This window comes from Cyprinodon variegatus, unplaced genomic scaffold (genome assembly GCF_000732505.1).
Source record: "Cyprinodon variegatus isolate N-32 unplaced genomic scaffold, C_variegatus-1.0 Scaffold126, whole genome shotgun sequence".
Taxonomy (NCBI): Eukaryota; Metazoa; Chordata; class Actinopteri; order Cyprinodontiformes; family Cyprinodontidae; genus Cyprinodon; species Cyprinodon variegatus.
In genome coordinates this window covers 599,025-618,318 of record NW_015150579.1, presented here as the reverse complement: position 1 = coordinate 618,318, position 19,294 = coordinate 599,025, and the positions used below count along the sequence as shown (strand labels likewise).

Below are 19,294 nucleotides of genomic sequence, written 5' to 3'. Positions count from 1 at the left end.
CTTTCCCATCAATTCTGCAGAGCGTCCTTGTCCCAGTGAAGGAAAAGCATTCCTAGAGCATGATGCTTCCACAGCCATTCTTCAGTGTGGGGATTTTGTGTGTCTTGTGCACAGCATTATTTTTACATACAGGAAATCATGGTTAAGTTTACCTGTATTTTTGGTAAGGCTTTTGAAAGTAGCTGGTTTAACTTTTTTTTAAAGCTGAAACGAAGAGCTGTTGTTGCAAAACAAAATTTGTTTTAATAGTTCCTCAAACGGATAAACATTGTTTAAAGAAAATGTGAGAGATTCCAAATTAATAAAATATTCTACGTTTTTTTTATATCATACAATTTATAAAGTAACACTTTTTTAAGTTTGGAGGAATTTAGGAAAAAAAAAACATAGTTCCTCGGATCCAATCCAACCACTTCTGAAAGTGATGGAACTGATCCATCCAGTTGGTTCTCTGAGCTCAATGCTATGACTAGTGGACTAAAGTTCACAGCAGTTGATTCATATCTGAACAGATAGGCAGTCATTGTCCTATGGCCTTGATGCAAAAACAATATGAAGTAAACAATGAAACACAGAGCTGCTATTGTTTACTGTGGTTTTACCAGCTCTGCATGTTCATACTGAATCTCATGTCCAATGCTCAAGATCCAGGTAAAACCAAACGAATTGTCTGGATGTGAATTTACGGAATTTATGCCAGAAAGCTGCAGAATCCTGATTGCCTTCTCTTCTGCAGGTTATTCTGATATCAGCTTCTCCTATTTTACAAGTTATCTCTAACTAGAGGGTTGTGTCACAGTCATGGGCACTGATTGTTGATGACCTTCTTAATGTAACTTGATAAAATGTTCAGAGACTGTCTGATTTTAGCCTATGACTGCCACAGGCTTCTAAAGGGGTGTTAAGTCTTTACAATCTTCTGTTTTATTTTTTATAGCAGTGGCCTGTAAGAAGATAATTATTTCTGTTTTTTTGTTTGTTATTTGTTATTTGAATCCTCAATGTCAGCAATGAAGAAAAGATATAAGCTACTGTGCCAGAAATGTATGCATTTAAAAGCAGGATATTTCAAAGGTTTAGCAGATGCATACATGTACACACAAAAAAAACATGTTAAAAGTACCTTCAAAAAAAGACCAACCAGTATTAGCATCTTTCTGTTTCAATAGGAGAGGAAAGTCACGCTGAGCTGAAAGAATCCCAGAATCACAAACCATAGTAGGATATCAACACCTGAAAAATCCAGATGTACAATGGATTACTTTGGGAGCTCTAAATTAAGGCCATACAATCACTATAGATTTTAGTGCCTCTTTTTCCTCTCAGCCTCCAGCTAAAGATGGCTGCTCACACAGAGTCGAGTTTTTTGTTTTTTAAGATAGTGAATCCCTTTGTGACGTTTTTTCAGGAAGATAACTGCAAAGTCAATGACTATTGACTGTATTGTAACTTTAATTTTGAACACATTACTCTGCATGGCCTTGAATCTATGTGATTCTAAAGCAGTAGAATGAATTAGACTGATTTACATTGTTCTGTATTCTACATAACTGGATGAATTAGCTCAGTTTGTCTGGATGAGTTGCTGTGAATTGCACAAACAAAAAAAAGCTTTAAAGGAAATTTCCTGTGTTGATGGTAACTATTAAATTGATTAGGTATTGATCAAACAGTAAACTAAACTGGATTCTGGATTAGGTGTGTGCAATGCTTGTAAACATTAGCAAACATTTTTAAATTAAATATAGTAATAAATTGCAAACAGAGGAAAATAATATTCCAAATGAAGTATGAAGTTTTCAATATTCCTCATGTCTGATGTGTTTTTTTATTGTACAGCAAATAGATGGCAACACCAGAAATAAGTTTAGGTACTCAACTCTGTTCCGGCCGATGTTCCAGACACAGAAAGGTATTGACTCTTTAAAAGAAGCAGTTTTTTTTCCTTGAAGCAATGAAGGACTCTGAACTCTGATTTCAGATGTGATTCTGAGAAAATACAACACAACTTTATCTCAAAAAGAGTCATTTTTGCTGGGATGTATTTTGAACTTTGGAAACTGACTAAAATTTACGTTTCTCAGCAGTTTTATGCTACTGCTCACAATTCTACCTGCTAAAAAACAAGTTGATCTTAATATAACCTTGAAACCTCTGTGGTTATTACTTTTCTCTGACAAGGTTTAACATTCTTCTGACAGGATGAAATAAAAAATAAAAGAAATCTGGGAATGTAAGGTATAATGAAGATGATCTTGTAATTGTAAACAACAGCACTTCATAGTTTACTGCCATAGAATTCAGTTTCCATGCAACACTGAGTCAGCTGTATGTTTACAATTGACTCTATCAAGACTGTTTATATGCCTGTGATCATTATATAGAGATTTACCCACATCACACTCATCATGGGAACCAGGATCACATTAGTTAAGAATGTGTTTGAACCATCCTCTCCAGGGTGGCATAATTATATCAAATATGTACATACAGTTTCATTAGTATTTGAATATAAATGTTTTTAGCAAGTTATGGAAAAACTAAATGCTATAAAGGATCCACCTTGTATACATTCATTTGTGTACAAAGCAAAAGTTCAGGACTTGCTTTTTCTTAGTTATGCATACTATGGCATATTTGTGAGCTGGAAAGGTTTTAAAAGGTTTTTTTTACAACCCAAATTGAAACGGCTGGCATGCATGTATACACAGTAACCTTGAGTCATCATTTTTATAACCCCTGTTCATTGTAATTGTAGTTGCAAGCCTTTGGAGTATTACTCTAACAGCTTTGCACCTCTAGAGATAAGACATGCTGTATTTATACTGAGATTAAGTTACAGACAAGAGGACCCTGTTTACTGTGACCTTTGGAGACAGTTGGTAGAGCTCTTAATTTAAGGAGGGGAGCAGAACCCAGATGTACGCAGCACTGGTAAACATTTTTAAAAACCATATGTTAACTTTCCTTCACCTTAGAGTTATGCACTATGTTGTGTTGTTCTGTCCAATAACCACAAATATAATATGGTAAATTTGTAAGTGTAATGTGATAAAATAAATTAAATGCATTGATGTTTGTGGCTGTCAAATGCATTAATACTTTTCAAAGCTGTTAATCTTTCATTATAACTATTAAACTTGAACAATGAATCAGTGTTGTGTATGTATACATTGGAAATCTATATTTTTTCACATCGGTTAATTGAATCTGTGAAAAATGTCAAAGATTATTCAGCAAAGCTTTTTATACATAAAACTGTAAAGCCGTCTACATGTATGGAGAGCCGTTTGGGACAAAACAGAATAAGAGGCTTAGGTCCTTCAGTGTTTACTGCAAGATGCATATCTTCTATAAGTTCCTTTTGGTGATCTGTTCTGTCATCATCTGCTGATGTAACAGCATCAGAGCAAATGACTTAAAGAAGCACAACAAGCTGGTAAAGAAGATGGCCTTATTCTGGGAACTCCTCTAGAACCTCTGGAGAATATTTCACAAAGAAGTGTTCTTTATAAAATAAAGAACATCGTAGACAACAGTGACCATCCTCTTCATCAGACCATCATACAAACAAAGTTTCTTCAGTTGTAAGACACACCGCTACAGGAAATCCACCATGTCCAGTTACATTTATCTTTCCCTTTCATATTAATAAAGTATTTTTGAATTTAACTGATTGGGATTCATTACAACAGTTGCTTAATTCCCAGACAGATCTATTAGCTAACATGTTTAAATACAGAAGATAATCAGCTTAGGAGGTGTTGAGAAGTTATTTTCCTATTTATTAGTAAGGGCCTTTGTAGACACTGCCTCTGTGCTATAGATTTTAGCCCAGTCAATTCTTCCTTTTGAGAACACCCTCCGTACTGTGCAAAGTTTTGGCTTAAAGGTCTTTGGGAATTCCTGTGATGGTGCTAAACAATATTTAGTCATTTAAATAGTGATACATTAAAATTCCATTGAATTGTTGTATTACAGTAAAATACTTTAAAAAGTGAAACTCATATAATGATATCAATCAGATATATATTTGAATTTCAGTTAATTTTCTTAAAATAAAGTTGATAGCATGTGTAACTTCTCAGTCATTCAGGTTAGGGCTTGAGTCTAGTGCGAGCTCTGGTGGGGGCCAACAGAATTGACAAAAACTGGTGGATGGGTGTTGAAACATCTTCAGAAAACTCAGCAAAATTCTGGTTTCCTTAAAATTTCACTTAAATTTTGTGATTATGATAAAAAAAAAAAAATTGTATTCATAGTAGTGGTTTACTTCTACTCCGAATAAAAGAATATTACATGATGCCAGCTCTAAAGATATATTTTCAGTAATAAACGGTCATGCCCCAAACAGTCATAGGAGAAACATGTGGGACTGGCATGCTCCACAAGGGGGCAGGTTACAAATAGTCTTCACTACAGAAGTTGGCTGTTCAATGTTGATTTCAAGCAAACTGATCAAATATTAATTAAATGAAAAATCTGTGGTAGGACAAGGTGCAAAGGTGATAAAAGCTGCCTTGAGAGTATTATTACGTAAAAAAAAGGCATTTGGGTGAGCTTTAAAGTTGAATGAAAAAACAAGAGCCACAGATAAGTTCTCCACAGGGACCTGCGCATTTTTAAATTACCTATAGCTGCTGTAATGACCACAGCATCACTGTGCTGGAGTGGACCAAACAACAAACTAACCCAGCCTAGACACCACAAAGAATCATTGTCATATTGTAGAGGAAGATGAAAGATACCAGACCCAGTTAGGCAAACAAACCGATGGTCTATTACCAGTCATTTACATTTAATTGAAAAAAGAGATAAATGGGTCTCATATGAGAATATCCATAGGTTATAAAACTGTCCCATGTTAACTACATTTATAGCACTGATGAAAGACCTTTTTAGTAAAAAAATAAAAAGTTGCCCATGTGTTATAGATGTGTTGAGCAGTGAGGAGCAATTTTAGAAATGTTCTCTCCACACCTTGCTGAGAGCTAGATGGGGCGTTGGTTTGTTATGCTGACATGAATTTTTTTAAATCAGCTGTGTGGACTAAGACCCCGAAAAGACCTCTGAAAAAACAAATCTATATAAACCCTATATGCAGAGGCCAATTCAGCAGTTGTTTACCATGATTGTGTTGGCCATACATTGGTCACAAATTTACAGTTTTTTAGGAATTTTTGGGAATGCCAATGGCTGTAATCATCCAAATCAATGAAATAAAACCTAAACATATAATTATGTGCAATCTTGTTTTGACTTCATTTAACTTTTTAAGATGCATGCATAATAATAATACATTTTATTTGTAATGCACTTTGCATTTTTAGATAATATCACAGTGCTACAGTTATTCAGTTAAATAACATACTGCTGTCATTTTGCACATCCCTGATGTTGCTGCTATTTTCAATTGTCCATTACAATGGACAATTGAATGTGGACAATGTCCACAGCTGTATATTGATTATTTATTCTCCAGGTGTACAGTATTTATATTGTTAAAAAAAAATTACAGTACAGTAATTTATTTTATTTCTTTTTTAACTCTTCACTATTATGTCTTTTATTGCTTTGGGTCATCTCTTGAACAGGCTATTTATGCCCTACAGAAAGTATTTGTTGCTGTACAGTATTCATTTATTAATCTTAAATTATTTCTTAAGTTAATGTGGTTTTCAAATCATAAGAATGTGCCTCAAACCCTGTCAGTAGTGTCAACTCTGGAGGGGGGTGTCATTGAGGTGGTATATAAATATAAATACCTTGGAATTGGAATTCATGACTCCCTCACCTTCAAACCTTTTATTTATAAACTTGTGAAGAAATTAAAAGTTAAACTGGGATTCTTCTTTCGTAATAAGACATGTTTTCCTTTGGGACTAAAAAAGCACCTTGTCTCTACTACGTTTTTATCGGTCTTAGATTATGGTGTCCTTTTTTATAAGAATGTTACTTCTTCATGTCTTCAAATGTTGGACTCTGTTTACCATACTTCATTAAGGTTCATCATAAACTGTAGAGCCATGACATCACTGTGACCTGTATGCTCAGGTGGGATGGCCTTCCCTCTCTATGAGAAGGCAGTGTCATTGGTACACTTTAATTTCCAAGGCCCTTCCTGGATTACTGCCCTTTTACATATTTATCTTACTTACACAGAAAAGCATGGCTTCTTATGTCCTGAGATCCAACAATCAGCTGTTGCTCACTGTTCCTTTTACCCGCACAGAAGTAGGGAAGAAAGCTTTTAGCTACGCAGCTCCTTATGCGTGGAATCTTTTTCAAAGAAACTGGAAGTTGACTGAGTTTTTTATCTTTAAATGTTTTTAAGTTGAAAGTGAAAGGATTTGAAGCAGCCTCAAAAATCTGTAATTGTTTTACTTGAAAGGTTGATATGTAATTTAATTGAATGTATCTCTGTTTATTATGTAACTTTGCTGCCTCTTGGCCAGGACTCTCTTGAAAAAGAGGTTTTTAATCTCAATGGGATTTTTTTCCCCTGGTTAAATAAAGGTTTGATAAAAAAAAAAAAAAAAAAAATGTCACCTATATACACTCTTCTAAGGTCCACATTTGCGTGACAATTTCCTATAATCCTTTTGCTGCTGTAAGACCAGAATTTCCCCGTTGTGGGAGAATAAAGAGATTTTCTGTTCTATTTTATTTTATTCTGTTCTATTCATGGGCGGTTCTAGACAGGGGCCAATGTCCCTGTAGATCATGTCTCGGCCCCTGTTATGGCCCCTGTAGTGAAGACATAATACTCAAAGAAATTCTAATGATGATATGCGCTGGAACAGACATAGTAACTGATAGGTCCTTTGGATCTATTTCATTTTTTTCTTTACAAATTCTGTTTTACTAATTATTTAAAAACAATAAGGTATTGAAATTAAGCGGTATTGAAATATGATCCCAGTTTTCATCTGCTAAATGTTTTTTTCAAAACCAATTGCTCTAATTTTTACAGGTGAATTTATCAGTTTTTCTTGAATTCTAATTCAGATTTAATAGAAAACAGTAATTTTAACTTAAATGAAAAATTTAATTAAAATTTCTAAATTATGAACATATATTGACCTCATAAGAAATAGATTTTTAATTAATCTTAATATATTTGAATACCTTGCCCTGTTTTTTATTTCATTCTTTTCTGTGCCCCCATGAAAACACTTTGGCCCCCTTCTGGCCCCCTGGTACATTTGGTCTAGAACCGCCACTGGTTCTATTCTAACACAGTTAAAAAGTTCCAAAATATAACAAATAAAACAGCCAATAACAGACCATAAACCTAAAAATTCAATAAAATCGTTGAATTTGAAAGGCTTAGTAAAGAGGAAAAGTTTGTGTAATCAGTTCCTCCCAATATTTGAACCTTTAAAAAAAAAATAACTTAATTTTTTTTGTCTATAAAATTCGACAAATAATGAACATTAATCATTTGCTCGAAATAATAGTATTTTCTTGGTGAAGTATCACCATCTGGTCACGGTCGCTGTGTTTTGTGCAGCATAGCTGCAGTGTTCCGTGGTGCCCGGTTTTCACTTCCAGGTGCAGCCTGCTGTGGTCCAGTCACATTTCAACACGAACTGCTTTCGTCCCCATAAATGCGCATGCGCACTGCCGCTAACCCCTCCGGTTTGCGTCCACTGCCACGTTAATAGCGGTAGACACAAAAACACCAGCTACTCTCCCAATCCTAAAAACTCCCCAACCGGCACAAATTTATTTCTTAACTATCAACTGCAGTCCCTCTGTTGAGAAAGAAAACTCGACGGTAATTATGTTTAAGTTTTTCCTCTTATGTACACTGGCCGTTGCCAGTTGCAGGGCTGACATCGCAGAAGAAGAAGACGTCTTGGTGCTGAAGAAAAGTAACTTCGACGAGGCTCTCCAGGCTCACCCCAACATCTTGGTTGAGTTCTGTAAGTATCAAAGGCTGTTAGCTTATGCTAGCTGCCATTTTTTTCCTCTCTTCCTGTAAACATTAGCGCTGAACTTTGAGGTTTCAGTTGCTGCCGAGAGCCGCTAACACAGACGTGTCCCGATAAATCTGCTCAGACGAGCTAACTCTGCTTACCAAGCGCTGATTTATTTTTTCTTAAAAAAAAAAGCTTTTAAAAAACAGCATTTCGGGGGAGATTTTCTGTCTGTAGAAGCGTTCTTATTCAGTTGGAAAAAAGCGCTAGCTAAAAGCATTAAAAATGGGTTTATTTAGTCGTTTAAATGAACTAGCTTTGAAAGGTGTTTTAAATCAACTCGTCTCCTGGGACATTCTGGGACCCCTCTGTCTCACTTTATGCCTGTATGGAAACGGAGCCGAAAGTTTCGATTGGCTGCTGTGGTTTGAATTACTTTCAGTTAACTTTCACCTCCTTATAGACCAGATTGTCCCGGTTAATTACCTGGGATGCAGACCGTGCTGAGGTCAAGATTATTCTGAATGCTCTCAGTCAGTCCTGGCTGGCCCCACGGGCCCATCCCGCTCCACTTTTCTCAGGTTGTAGGGACCTGCGTGGATTGGGTGATGGCAGCGTTGACCAGTAATAGGTGACCGTGAGGCGAGGCTGTCCAATTAAAACGGAGTGGGAAGTTTGATGAAGGGCCCACTGAGCTGGGCGGGGATCATGAATGGACTGTGCTGCTAGGTTGACGTGTACATTCTACTAAAGTTCGTTAACAGTAACGTGGACGAGGAAGTTTCACACAGTGACGAGATAATGCATGATGCACCACTTTATTAGACGTGGCCCTTCCGTTTGAGATGTGCGAGTAAACAACACCTTAATTTTAACTTATTCATGTCCCTTGATCTTTTTTTTTTTTTTTTTTTTTTTTTTGCAGCAAACTGCTGCTCATTGAATAGAACTAATGGGTATTAAGATATTCTGGGAGTAATAAATATTCTGTGGAGTAATAAATCGATATTATTCTGTTGCATGATGTTTTTGTTCCTGTGGAAGACTTCAAACTTCATTTGTAGGATAGTCTAATGTATAATTCTCAAATTCTACAAATTTCCATTTATCAACAAAAAAAATATTTCTTAATTTATACCAGGGGTCTTCAACGTTTCCCAGGCCGATGACCCCCAAACTGATGGCGAGATGGAGCAGGGACCCCCTAATTTAATATTTTGCCTGAAATTGTGTTATATCAAACTGGTCCTATAGTTACTCTATTACAGATGGAGTCATGTACCAAAAGTAATTTCTCCCTGGGATTGCTAAAGTATGTCTGATTCTGGTTCCTCGTTGATGGAACAGGTGTTGTGAATGAAACTGTGCCCAGCTTGAAAGAGTTCCTGTGTGTCGCTGATTGTTTGTATCGGTGAATGTTTGCATTGATGACTGAAAGACATCCTATGCCTCCATTTATCTGTTTACTACAGCGTGATGAATTAATGTTAATGTGTGTTTAAAGACATTTCTATAAGTGGAAAAAATTGCAGGGGGGGAATATAAAATAAAAGTTTAATCAGCCAAAACTTTCGTGACCTCCATGCAGTACCTGCGTGGACCCCCTAGAGGTCACGGACCCCCTATTGAAGACCTCCGTTTTAGACTTTAAATATGTAAAAGATTTCTGCTTTATTAAAAGCATATAGATCTGGAAACTAAAATGCAACACTTGAATTTTTTTTACAAACTTTTCAAATATTGTCAACTTTTGTTTGCATTATTTCATATTATTCTGAGCTTTCAAACCAGACTTTGAAAAGATTGCTGTCGAATTTTATGAATGCCGAATACATATCTGCTTTTTTTGTGCTAAATCTCACCAGGAAATGTGTTCTATCACTTGGAAAACACAAAGAATGAACAGGTTTCATTTAGTCAATTGATTATTTATATGAAATTTGCGAGTTAAGAATTGATGGAAATGGTGTTTATGTGAAACAGTAAAGTGCATGTTCTTCTGGGAAATTTGTAAATATTGTGTTAAGATGTACTAAAATGCCAGAAATGCTTTTTTGGGGGAAAAAATCCATTATATCATTTACAGGTTCAAGTCTGCTTTGATTTAGTCATTCTAAATCTTTTGATCTATTAATTTCTTGGATTCTGTTGCCAATCAGTATTTTTTTCACAAATTTGAATACACAATAACGCTCCGTGATTTAACTAATTTTGTAGCTTTTTTCACATCCCTCAAAGGAAACAAAAAAAAAAAGTCTTTGCTAGCTCTAAGATCCTCTACCTTTATTTATAGTCTTCTTTTAGAAATTCACCAGCTTCCTCTCGAACCTTTTTTAAAATGAATGCTCTCCACAGATGCACCATGGTGCGGCCACTGCAAGGCCCTGGCTCCAGAATACGCCAAGGCTGCCGGCATGCTGAAAGCAGAGGGCTCAGAGATCCGCCTGGGCAAAGTAGACGCCACTGAGGAGAGCGAGCTGGCTCAGGAGTACGGCGTACGGGGGTACCCCACCATCAAGTTCTTTAAGGGTGGAGAGAAGGGATCTCCAAAGGAGTACTCTGGTAAATGCTTATTTGCATATTTTTATAGTTTAAAATCTGCCTTTTAACTGCTTGCAGTTTTTAGCAGTATAATTTTCTTTACCACTCATATTTTCACTTTGAGTAAATGGCTTAATTTCTAACTGTTCTCAGATAAAATCAATAAAATAAGCCTCGATTTAAAAAAAAAAAAAAAGTTGGACAACCAATCAGCTTTCATCAGACTTAAAGTGGGCTGGGCTTCTGTAGCACGTTTTTCCCATGCTGAAACAGAGCCGGGAAGTATGATGTGCATTTCTTCACGTCGCCTCCTCTGCTGTCTTGAGTCTTGCTCCTTTAGGAAAGGGAGGGGAGGCTTGGAAGGAGTCTTGTGGAAATGACTCCTTCGGGTTAAATCCAGTTTCTTGACTCAACCTCCTCCCACACTAAAGGACAGCAGGATGTACCACTCTATCTGAAAGTGTTTGATCTGTGAAATTGCTGCTAGCTTGCATCAGCTGTTTTACTTGTCATATCTCTAAGTTGAGCTTAATAACAGGAACCCCATTTGTAAAGAAGCAAGTTTTATAAAAAAAATTTTTTTACTTTGAGCAAAATGGAACCAGTTAGACTGAAGGAGAATGTCTACATTTGTCATTGGCTCTTTTTATTTTTTCATTAATTTAATATTCAGGTAATTCTATTTTTTCTTTCAGTTTGTACTGAAATGCAGAAGTGCCTATAATCATTTTCACTGTCGAAACCACAGAGGCGTTAACAAATGGCAGGGTGTGTTTATCTCCAGTGTAACAACATTAGAGACTGCTGCGTTTAGGTTCTACATGTTCAGGTTCACTACAGCTTATTCTGAGTGGGTTTACTATACACCTTTGATGTATTTATTTATTTTTGCAGCTGGCAGGCAAGCAGAAGACATCGTTAACTGGCTGAAGAAACGTACAGGACCTGCGGTCTCCACCCTGACTGAGGTCACTGCAGCAGAGTCTCTGATTGCTGACAATGAGGTGGCAGTCATTGGATTCTTTAAGGTGGGAAAGGATTTTTGGCAAACCTTTCTGTTCTACAGAGGGCTAAAATACATTTAAAATGTCCTTAAGCCTTTTCTGAGGCCTTTACTGAATGTTTGTTGTTTTTTGTGTATAGGACGCGCAGTCTGCTGATGCCAAAGTCTTGGAAAAAGCTGCTGAAGCCATTGATGATATTCCCTTCGCTATGACCAGCAGTGATGACATCTACTCAAAGTTCGAGGTTTCCAAAGATGGAATCATCCTATTCAAAAAGGTAACTTTCTGTTTAGGTTTATAGAATCAGTCATCTTCAAATCTTTCCATTTAAATATACTTGCAAAAGTTACAGGAATATCTATCTCAAAAGATGCAGCCTCTAAAAAGATCCAGTTAGTCAGTCTATAAAACAGTTTCTTATGTAACTGAAGCATGTATAATACGCTCTGATGGTTGCTGAAGGCACCCTGCTGGATTTAGGTCTACACCCTCAGTAATTTGATGCCTCAGATGCTGAAGCATCAAATATCGGTCTGTAACTGATCTTAGTTTGTCTGAGGTTGTTCCTCTTTTTGGATGTTGGCTTGTTCTGCTCAACCTGACTAATAAATAACCCCCCCCCCGCCCCCAATTGTAACCCTAAATTATACCTTCCATAAAAGAAAATACAGTTATCTCAGGGAATGTTAATGAATGTGGATTTGCTGATAAGATCACTTGTCACTTGTGATTTGTCAAATGCGGTCAAAGTACAAAGCCTCCCTTACTTCAATGAGGTCCTTAAATATGTGGTTATTTCAGAAGCTGCATAAAACCATGAGGCAAATGTCTCTGGGTCAGAATCCCAGCACAGCTGCGTCAATGGCTATAGCTTCTATGCTTCGTCCATGTCTCCTCGCTACCATATGCTCCACCTGCTCTACCTGTAAGAGCATGCATTGTAATTGGCATGCATTCTGTTATGTCATTCTGACATATTTGATACCCTCTGCCCACCCATGTGGTGTTTGGGGGGAAAGAGCTAAAGCTGATGAATAGACAGTTGTCAGACCATTGTTGATTTTACCTGTATTCCCTTTCATTTATTTCTACATGTGGATTGAAATGCATACGACTTGCACATCAAATTTAGCTTTGGGATTTTTAAAATCTAAAATGCAGAATGTACTGAATAGGATGAAAGGTCATAACCTGTGAGATGACCTCTGTTTTTATTTCAATGCCCATGTTAGAAGCTGCATCAATGTTTTCAACACCTGCTGCTGTTGTACAGCTTAAGATTCATGCTGGTAGATTTATTCTTTCAAAGACTGTAGTTGGATGAACCCTTCTAGTGCAGGGGTTCAGCTCCATAAACAGCAGGTGAATTTTAACTTGTTTATTGCCGCTGGGATTAGGTTTTGGGTTTCAGTGCTTGGAAGGTTACCCCTTTCTGCTATTGTGTGCCAGCAAGAACTGCTTGGCAGAGGTTTACAGCTGCTATTCTGGATGCCCAGTTAAAAGCCTGTTTGGTCTACAGAGACTTGGAGGATTTTAAAGTGGTGTGTCTGGTAAATCTGTGTGGTGTTCACAGGCAGATTAGCTAGGACACCAGCCGGGGAATATTTCTGTCTAAGAGTTTCCACGTTTTCTTGACAGTTCGATGAAGGTCGCAATACCTTTGATGGAGAGCTGACAAAGGAGAAGCTGTTGGCTTTTGTTAGGGCCAACCAGCTGCCACTGGTCATTGAGTTCACTGAGCAGGTAAAATTCTATTCAAATAATTTTTTTCCCTCACTGTGGAGTACATAAAATATACTTGAATATTTTTTCTGTTATTGCAGACCGCCCCTAAAATCTTTGGAGGAGACATCAAGTCCCACATCCTGATGTTCCTGCCTAAAGCTTCTTCTGGCTTCCAGGAGAAAATGGATCACTTTAAGAAAGCTGCTGAGGGATTTAAGGGTCAGGTAGGTAAACCTGGAAGACAACCAGACGAAGTCACTAAAAATTAATGGAACCTTAAGCCTTAAACTGTTTTGGCGGTTTTGTGCAAGGTAACCCACTTTCTTTTCACATAGGAATTTGGGGATTAATCTCTTTTTAAAAGATAGAATAATGATCTGAAATTCCTTCTTTCTCCTTTTTTACTTTGCAAACCTGCAAAATTTGGCGACTTGATGCAATACATATCTGTATGATTTCATTAAGGTAATTTTTGCAAAGTGCCTCAGTTACATGTAGTAAATGGTTTCTTGATAAATGATCTGAAATGGGATTAAACTGTTACTCAGGATGACAAAGGCTTTACTTTCAGATAAATGGGTGATGTAGGATGTCTACTAAAACAGAGGTTGGTGAGGGTTACTACCCACCAGTTATTTAGTTTCAGATCCCTTTACATTTTATTTTTGACAATTATGTTTTGTAACAAATTCCCTACATTTCATTTGTCCATATAAATTTAAAAACCTGAGTTTTAAATCCAGAAATAAAATATCCCATTTATTCAACCTTGCTTGCAGAATCCAGATGGATATTTTTTTTTTTTTGCGTTTATGTAATTACTTTTCATTATTTCTTTTACTTGAACCTCAAGATGTTTGAGATTTTAATATATTAGAGGATTAAATCATCCTCTCTTTGTCCAGATCCTGTTCATCTTCATTGACAGTGAAATTGATGACAACCAGCGCATCCTGGAGTTCTTCGGCCTGAAGAAAGAGGACTGCCCCGCCATCCGCCTCATCACGCTGGAGGACGAGATGACAAAGTACAAGCCAGAGAGCAGCGAGATCACAGCAGAGAGCATCACACAGTTCTGCACACAGTTCACTGAGGGCAAACTAAAGGTGAAAGCTATATCGGTTCTAAATATTAAGCAATCTGAAACGTTTTTATCCAAATTTAATACATAATTTTCTCTAGAGATTTTTTTTTTCTTTGTAATTTGTATTTACTCGAGTGTTTTCTCTGTTAACCATCTTGTAGGCCCACCTCATGAGCCAGGACATTCCTGAAGACTGGGACAAGACCCCCGTCAAGGTTTTGGTGGGCAAAAATTTCGAGGAGGTTGCGTTTAACCCTTCAAAGAACGTCTTTGTTGAATTCTGTAAGAAACAACTTTTACTCATTAGTGTTTTTTTTTTGTTTTTACCTGCTTAAATGTGGTATGGTATGGACTGCTAGTCATTCATCTTCAGTCTGCTTAAATCTTTCATAGACCTTATGTTTAAAATTTGATTTCATGCCATGTCATCTCCACTTCCTGCAAATTAATTGGCCACCAGGCACTAATGCTGCACAGATCAGGATAAATATAGCGGCAGGTTTTGGTCATCAAGGTTCAAATGAGCATTATTTGGAATCACTTTCCACGTCTGGCTGTTGAAACACAGTTGTGGGCCAGTAAGGCAAAGGCTCTTGTTTCCCAACTAGTGGAGGACAGGTGTGACATTTGGCTGCACGTTTAAAGTCTTGATTTTTGCATAGTAAATCCAGATTTAAATTCTAAGTGTAAAAATTTTTGCTTTGATGGGTTTGCTCTGCTTCAATGATTACTGCAGTTGTATTAATATACTGCTGACAAATCATGCTTTTGCCTTCCAGATGCTCCTTGGTGTGGGCACTGCAAACAGCTGGCCCCCATCTGGGAACAGCTGGGAGAGAAGTACAAGGACAGCCCTGACACCATCGTGGCCAAGATGGACTCCACAGCAAACGAGATAGAAGCTGTAAAAGTCCACAGCTTCCCAACACTAAAGTTCTTCCCTGCAGGAGATGATCGCCAGGTAACTGCTTTATAGCTGGCATGAATTCTGCTTTTACAGCCCAAATAACTTTATTTTTTTATATCTAATGCAATGTTTTGATGTTTTAGATTTTCACCTACACATTAATAGATAAGTTATTATTAAAGTTGGATCTTATGTCTTTTAATACTTCATAACAGAATGAAAGAAACAGTATAATCTTTATTCACCGGGCAGTAAAGAAGCCCCAACTAGATTTACAGCTCCATAAACTGCAAGACATGGACCGGTGTGCTAGTAAAACCAATCAGAACCTGTACATCCTCAAGCATGTCAGGTTCTACTTAGCCTGTTGATTAGTATTTGTATCTGATGTGAAAAAAACAGTGAAATCGGCTAACTGGGCTCAGCAGGTCAAGTAGACCAACCCGATTGAAGAACTTGATTTTAGTTTAATAAAAGCCTAATCTTGGGCTCTAAACCAAAGAAGTATGTTTATACTGTTGAATGTTTGGTTACTAGCAGTTGAAGCTGTAAGCTACAATGATCTGGATGGGTGGGCATCCACCAGTCCCTGTAGCGTAGTTCACATGCTAAACGCTTCTGCCACATGCTGAAATTTGAGTCTACACCAGCAGTTGGGTTCTCGGTGTGTTGTCCAGAGTGCACGTTCCCCACTTCATTATTGCAAATTTGATAAACAAATTGCCTCATGCTCAACACAACTGCAGTTGTTGCACTAGAGTGGATGAGGAGAAACATGGAATGAAACCAGCAGCTGGTTCTGCTAGGATCAAACCTGAAAATAAATGCTTGCATTGAAGCCTGTGATTTCTAGTTTGCATTGAACTCTGGATTCTAATTTATTTGATGTGGTTTTGTTGCTCCTGATTAACAGGTGATTGACTATAATGGAGAGAGAACGCTGGAGGGCTTCACAAAGTTCTTGGAGAGTGGCGGTAAAGATGGAGGCGCCCCTGCAGGAGACGATGACGAAGGCCTGGATACAGATGTGAGTTAATTCCCCTGACCAACGCCCATTATGAGCATCAGGTTAAGTTGCGGGCTAAGGTGGACAGTTCAGCATTTTGCTGGAATTGTTACATTAATATAAAACATTTTTATTTTGAAGAATATCCAGAGCTAAACAAATAGTTATTGTTGGCCTACAAACATTCTGTGTATTTGTGTTGGAGAGGGGAGGACTTTGGAAAGATGCTGTACATAATGTAACATGGGCATTTGCCAAGGTCATATAACATGCCTTTTTTATGGTACATTTTAGATTGTCTGTCTGTATAAGCCTTTTTATTTTTACATATCTGCTGAATGAGGAGCCAGAATTTCAACCAGAATGGAAACTTTAGTAGGAATTTACAGTTGGAGGAAAAATAAAACTTGGTGTCTTTGGAAGTTGGTAACTTTTTTTTTTTTTTTTTTTTTTTATTACTTGGTGATGGATGCAGACTGATTCTTTCTACTCTAAAGCATCCTGTGTGCCCCAGTGTGTTTTTTATATACTGGGGGGGTAGGGGATTACTCCTAATGTATTAACACCTGCCATCCACACAGAAATCTAATTGCAGCCTGGTCAACCGCAGGCCACTTATGCCTCCTCTCAGCTGTGGCAGCTGTTTCTGGGTTTGCTGTGGAGACCGGATCCTCCAGATAAAAGCTGCACGTGCCCCGTTCAGCTGAAACTTTGAACTGAACGTTTTTGCAGAGGAGCGGAAATATCTCTTCCATTATTTCCAAAAAATGCTTACTCATTTTACTAAAGGCAGCACCATTTAAAGGGTGCCTTTATTATAACATAAATGTGCTATAGTGCAGGAATAAAGAGGAAATTTGTCAGAATTTGCTACCATTTTCCAAGCTCTTATTCCAAATGTTTTTCAAAAAGCTTCAGATGTTTTTTTGGATGACCTCACTGAAAAGATTCAGAATTCACAATTAAGTGAAATAAAACTTTATGCTGTATATGCTTGTATTTCATTTGCCTTCTCTGGGCCCTCTTTGTGCTAACTTGGTTAATTACGATGTTAAAATGGACATGTGGTGTTTACATGAATAAAATTATTTTGATTACTGTTTATATTCAGGACTTGGAAGATGTGGACGATTCCGATGTCGAGGATGGAGGCGACGACGACGGGCACGACGAGTTGTAAGAGCTGCAGGAGGAGAGGGCGAGAGGAGACCTACCCCAACCCCTCCAGTCACCACCATCACCACCTTTGCTTCCTTGTGGACCCTTCCTGTCCTGTGAACATTAACAGTCCACCCTGAACTGCCTTTCAGTAAAGCCAGCCTGTGAACCAACCAGTCGGTCCATCTGGGGCTGGTTGGGCAGTTTTAATTTTTTTTTTTTTTTGGTTTAAGGTTTTAATTTCACACATTCTGCCCAGACTGGTCTTGTCCCTCCAGTAGATCCCTGAAACAGCGCACCACCTCTCTGGGAGACCCCACTGGCTTGTTCACAAGGCTCCTCATCATATTTGGACTGAATTATTTAAAAAAATGGCGTTGATTGTCAGGTTTTGAAAAGCTAATTTTCCTAACAAGTTAGACTCCCATCTGTAAAACAAATCTTGGTGTTCAGTGTTTGTTTGAGCTGAATGAAATGATCTGCATTTCGAAGGCGAGGGGGCTGCAATTGTTCTCTGTTGAATTAAGAAATCAAGAGGACCAGTGGGTTTTATACAGACTGTCTCAGGGGACAAGGGGCCATCATTTATTTTTTATTATTTTTTTTTTTTTTAAGTAAACTTTAAACATCCGTGTAGCACACAGAGGACCCCTCCCCCCCCACATCTGTAGCCGAGACCAATTATTTTGTATCTTACAAAGGGGGGTGGGGTATAATTTCATTTCCCAGTTTCTTTCTGTTCTTTCTCCTTATGTCAGCATATCTACTATTTTTGTCTAAAAGCAGTTGTTAACTTTAAAATCATTTTTTATTTAATTGCTTTCAAGTTGGGGTGTTTTTTAATTTAGGTCTTCATTTTTTTTATTGTACCACGGTGCCCAGCTGTTGCCGTTTGGCCCTGTTGGGGCAAAGTTGGCCCCTGCTCACCCTCTCAAACCTGCAGAGGCAGACGGAGCTGGTTCTGGTGGGTCGCACTGCATTAATGCCTATTCGGGAGATTCACTGTGGTTACTGAAGCAGACAGATTGGTGTGGTTTAGTCGGAGTGTCGGCTTATATCTGAAATGAGGGAGGAAACCAGTCTAAAGCCCCACCCCCCTCACCCACGCTGCATCTCTTTGCTCTATACGGCACCCTTAGCTGCCTAATGCTGTGTGAATGAGTGAATGTTTGCTTGTCTGAATGTTGGCGTGCGTGTTTGGGCTCAGAGGGGTCGACTAGAGCAAGGGATGGGTGCGTCAGTCCATCAGTGGTGGGAGGGAGAATGACAAAGCATTCCATCATATTCAAATTAATGTGGAAAATGTGAAATGGTGGCCAATAAAAAAAAAAATAACATGTGAAATGTTGTTTTATTTCAAGAAAAAAACAATGCATCAAATCTATGTACAGATTAAATCTGACATTCAGCCTACAGCTAATCTAGTTTATCTACTGAACTAAATCTATAGTGTTCTATTGCTATGTAGCTACAAGGATATTAAAATTACTCAACTAGTTTGAGGTAAATTTCTGAGGTTTAAGTTAAAATGAAGGTTTAATTTTATGGCAAATGCCAAATAATGAAAGGTGTAAAGCATTAAAGTGAAAAATTTAGGGGTGTTATCTGAAGGCACTCTGATTTGCAGTTGTCCAGGAGACATCGTCACTTCAAAATTAGTGGAAGTTAAAAGTAATTTCTTGAGAAACTGTTTAGAGTGCTTTATGCAAATATGTAAAGCACTGTAAGAGAGAAAATGGCATAAAAGCATGGATAACTGCCACCTTTTAAAGGAATGAATCAAAAACCTTTTTGGTTTCAAGGTGTAGAGTGTAGTGGAAATCAGTTCATGGGAAATTTATTTCTGATTGTGTTTAAAAGGTTTAACTCATTGATTAGCATCATATTTCAAGCATTTTTTAGATTTGTAGTTAATTTTCTGTAAAGATTAGAACATTGAATGAGACC

At 37.6% G+C, this 19,294-nt stretch overlaps 1 protein-coding gene across 1 annotated transcript; it reads left to right on the top strand.

The window, feature by feature from the left end:
- The first annotated feature begins 7,629 nt into the window (after positions 1 to 7,629).
- p4hb (prolyl 4-hydroxylase, beta polypeptide) lies at positions 7,630 to 18,667 on the top strand. The gene is made up of 11 exons (XM_015375842.1): positions 7,630 to 7,928; positions 10,278 to 10,484; positions 11,358 to 11,491; positions 11,607 to 11,744; positions 13,106 to 13,210; positions 13,291 to 13,416; positions 14,098 to 14,298; positions 14,438 to 14,558; positions 15,056 to 15,237; positions 16,097 to 16,210; positions 17,301 to 18,667. The coding sequence occupies exons 1-11, from the start codon at positions 7,787 to 7,789 to the stop codon at positions 17,367 to 17,369; spliced, it is 1,539 nt and encodes a 512-aa protein (XP_015231328.1). The 5' UTR covers positions 7,630 to 7,786; the 3' UTR covers positions 17,370 to 18,667.
- The last annotated feature ends 627 nt before the right edge of the window (positions 18,668 to 19,294 follow it).